General features: G+C 26.7%; 1 protein-coding gene across 2 annotated transcripts in view; it reads right to left on the bottom strand.

Annotated features, from left to right (window-relative positions):
• LOC100159787 (myotrophin-like) overlaps positions 1-2,051 on the bottom strand; it is a 6,117-nt gene extending 4,066 nt beyond the window's left edge. The window contains exons 1-2 of one of the 2 annotated variants that reach the window (XM_016806793.2): positions 1,841-2,051; positions 1,639-1,778 (exon numbers count right to left, since the gene is read on the bottom strand). In XM_016806793.2, the coding sequence (XP_016662282.1) occupies positions 1,639-1,764 (126 nt within the window). In that variant the 5' untranslated portion in view covers positions 1,765-1,778; positions 1,841-2,051. The remainder of the gene's footprint in view (positions 1-1,638; positions 1,779-1,840) is intronic. The other variant, NM_001161941.2, reaches the window with a different exon arrangement.
• Between the last annotated feature and the right edge of the window lie 2,577 nt (positions 2,052-4,628).

Here is a 4,628-nt window from a genome sequence, read left to right on the forward strand (position 1 = left end):
TTTAAAATGTAATACAAGATTCTTTATAACATTATCTACTTTCATAAAAAAAAAAATGTCTATAAGAAAGTCAAATTAAATTTTTATGAGCGTTTGAAATTCAAATTTTTACAACATTGGATATTCACTCGATTTCTCATGTAGCGATTTTTTTATTTTGTTGTAATTCAAAAACGAATAACTGTAGATACATAAACATTTGTTCATATTTTACCAATTCTTATACTTGATAAAATTTTCAAAATATTTTGACTTGTTTTGAATTGTTTATGGACATTATAATATTTCAATTTTTTTATTTTTTTTTCCATGAATATCAATTAAGTTTTATCTGTTGGGCCAAAAAGTCTAAACATTTAATACAAGGCTCTTGATATATTGTTACAATAGCAGTTGAAAAATATTATAAATACATAGGCACAATTTTTTTTTATAGGCATTTAAAGATGGAATTTCGACAACATTTTAAAATTTTAAAATTGAATAATTATTTTGTAGTTAAAAATGTATAAAATGTTTAACTTTTATAGGATTGAAAATTTAAAACAAGATTCCACGTAATTAGTTAATCCTGTTAACAAAAAATCTAAAAAATACATAAGCCCAGTTTATTTTTATAGTAATTTGAAGTTCAAATTTGGACAAAATTACATATTAAAAAACCCAGAATAACTATTTTAGTTATTTTGTTGTGATTGTAATAATATTATTTGTGGGTACTTGAAACTTCTAAAGTATACTATTATATATCTATGATAGTATCACGGTTTGTTGTGATGTATAACGCGTTATAAGTACCTAATGGATATTGTGATATGATTAATTTAGAATTTATTATAGGTCAATTTTTTTTTTAATACCATTGATAAGTATATAATATGTCTTATACCTAGACTCACATATTGTCTCCGCTTAGAACCGTTTTTCTTATACAATGATATTATATCATTGAATTCAAATTTAATACCATCCATTATACAGTGACCCACTTGTAACCTACTGTACAGCAGAACGACACCCACTTGCCTACCTACCATACAGCAGAGCGACATCCACTCGCCCACCTTTTAAAAAATGTTTTTACTACAGTGATCGTTGGATTGAAAACATTATTTTATGTAAATTATTAAAGTATGTTCATATCTAATAAGAACATTACAGTTTGCATTTAAGGTATTTCCATATTATTCTAAAATGTTAAATATTATCTATTGATGATATTTAACACAGGTTCAGATCAATTCAGATTTACTTGATTTGGTAAGTATAATATTATAATTGAATTCATATAATAAATAAAATAAAAACAAATATAGGTAGGTACTAATACATTATAATTTGTTTTATTGCATAAAACAATTTGTTCACTTTAGAGTTTAGTCGATATTTATAGAAAATAAAATAATATATTTCTAATTAAAGTTGTAGAAACAATGTCCCCACTTAGTAAAAGCTTTAACAAAATGTGAATAGCTCTCGAGTTATAAGAATTGAAAAACCTAGCATACCTAGGTATGTCTTTAATGCGCTACAGGAATATCTTCAATATTATGATGTACCTACTGTTTATACATGTATACAAAACGATTAGATTAATGTTTGTCAGGAAATATTAATCCAAGATCTGAAAACAATTACCCCATTTTCTTTAGCAAGTCTCTGCAACTGTTCTTTGACCGTGTCAAGATCGCCAATTTGCAATGCCCACGATAAATCTTCACTTGCAACCGCACAGTTTCCATTCTCGCTGGTGCAGACTTCCATCTTTAGATAGGTAACTAAACAATAGGTAGATAAGTATAATAATGATGTACATCCTTTAATATTTCACAAAAATTACCTACCTATTTATGGGCGGTTGGTAACTAAAAGACAACGACAAGTGAAATTCAAAACCTTTTACAAGACTGGAAACTTCGACGGCGTAAACGAATATAGTGCACGTAATTGAATTAAACGGACACAAATTATTCAGTTGACGGTAAGTAGGTAAATTGGCCAAGTTCACGATTCACCGCTTCCACCTGCCATATTATTATTACTATTCGTCCGTCTTATCGCCACAGAATCCTAAAACATACATTTTTATCAGACCAATATTATTCGTTGTTTCTCTTTGCGGCAGAACATAATTAATGTCTGGCTGCTGTTAAATAGCCAAAGAGGTTACACATAGATATCGTTAGACCTATGGAGGTTCAATAGATACCGTCATACCTATTAGGCGACGCGGCAAATATAATTTTATCATACGGAACGCTAGGGTTTAGTTTCAATTACAGAAATCATTAGTTATTACACGTATTATAGTTACCTATTACTTTATTAGTTAATATATATCAGTTATAAATTATGATTAGCTACAACTGTGTAAGGTACCTAAATGAGTTTTTTTTTCAATACCTATAGTCCTCAATGTCCAGATTAACTAATTGAAATCTGTTTTAGTTTCTGATAGTGGAGCAATGAATGATGTATTATAGTTTTACAATGATGTAAAAATGCTTTTATTTCTGGTGTAGACAATTGGTTCTAGTTTGAACTTTGAGTAGTCAAAGGTGACAAATTCTGAGTAGGTAAATACCGACTTTTAAAAATCATCGGAAAGAAGTAAAAACTTAGAACAAATACGTAAGACAGGAATATTCACGCAAAACAAGTTTTTGGCAAAATCTATTTCGTTTAAAAAATGAATAACAGTATAGAAGTCTTCAATATTTTACATACCTATTACCTACCGATACCATGATATTCATGTTGGTAGGCACTAGGCATTTAAGTATTTTCTACACAATATGATATAATTATCATAATATATATATAATAATAATATAATTTTCAAAACATGTAGGTACCTAGTTACTTATTATCAAAATATGTATTGACGTTTAAAATTGTAGACTTTTTTTAAAATTTTTTGTTTGATACTTTGATGAAGGTTGATACAATTATTTTAAATCAAAAATCTAAAAAATATAAATCACGATTCATCATAAGTTGCATAATTGCATAAACACAGTACAGCACAACAAGATGAATAAACGACTATATATACTAACCTGACTACCTAAGTACCTACTACCCAAAAACACTGCAATTTTTCATCGACTCAAAACATTTTGATAGACTAGAGCCTCAATGCAACACACTTTCTCGGTTTATTGTTAGGGAAATACCATTTTAAGGTTGTAATTTACGCCACATAAAACTAGATAATAAAGGGAATTATGTGATCTGCGCAATCTTGTACCTACCTACGCAAATTATAATTTGTGAAATTTTTAAATAGGTACCTTATAGTTAATAATAATTTTTATTTAAACTTATTCATATTTATTTTATTTATCAATCGAGTTGATTTTAATAGATAGGTACATTTCTAGAAAAATATTAAAATGTATTTACATAAACCATAAAGTAAAATAAAAATGTTATAGTTATAATAATTGTAGGTATACCGTAATTTATGTATAAATTAGTACTTTCCTAATATTTCAGCTAATAATGAAATATGATTAAAATCAAAATCATGAATATTATAATTCATTATCCAATTATTGTTCGTGTTATTAATAGTCCATGTTATATTTATGCACGTTTTATATATTATACTTAGGTAAGTTATACTAGGGCCCAGATTTATATGCAAAATAAAACTCTTTATTGCTCATTAAAATATACTAAACATATTAAAAACGATTATAATATGTATGCTTATAAAAGAAATAATTATGGAAATAAAAAATACAATTAAAATACCAACAGACTATTACCTATTTACCTTTAATTATTATATTTATATAACTATATACATTATACATAATACATGTAAAATTAACGACAGAAAACGTAATATATACCTTTGGAACGAATACCGACAAAAACTATTTTAAAAACTTCCGGAAATAAATGCTCAAAATAGCTTGAAAAAAAAATGTTTGATTTACTTTTATAAAACATGCAACTTTTATGTATAGATAAAGAAATATGTGATTTTGTTGTCATTTTAGATTTTGAGTGAAACGAATTGATTTTACAATGATGTGTGTTTTTTTTTTTTTTTTTTGTGTCTGTCATCACCTTTTAGGACAGTAAAAGTGCTTGGATTTTCTTCAACAGTACCTTTTCTGATAGGAAAGTGAATCTAGTTGGTACTTTGGGGGGTCAAAAGTAAAATTTTTACAATAGTTTTCAAAAGCGCCGTGAAAAACAAAAGAAAAATTAAGGAAAAACGGGAATTTTTACGCAAAATCTGTTTTCGAAAAAATTGATTTTGGTTTTTGGTGTAACTTTAAAACGGATGACTGTAGATACATGAAATTTTCACTGGTTGTTTATATTTCCATTTTCTATACATGATAAATTTTTCAAAACATTTTGATTTGTTTTGAGCTGATTACGGACAATTCCAGTTTCCAATTTAATCAGTTTTTTTTTCTATGAATGTCAACAAAACTTTATTTGTTGAGTAAAAATACTTGAAAATTTAATACAAGGCTCCTACTATATTGTTACAATGACATTTGAAAAATATTAAAGTAGTCACAGTTTTTTTTTTAATAGCATTTAAAGTTCAACAATTGACAAAATATGGAAAAATCTCGAAAATTACCTAATTATGTTGAGTT

The sequence above is a fragment of the Acyrthosiphon pisum genome, chromosome X (genome assembly GCF_005508785.2).
Source record: "Acyrthosiphon pisum isolate AL4f chromosome X, pea_aphid_22Mar2018_4r6ur, whole genome shotgun sequence".
Classification (NCBI taxonomy): Eukaryota; Metazoa; Arthropoda; class Insecta; order Hemiptera; family Aphididae; genus Acyrthosiphon; species Acyrthosiphon pisum.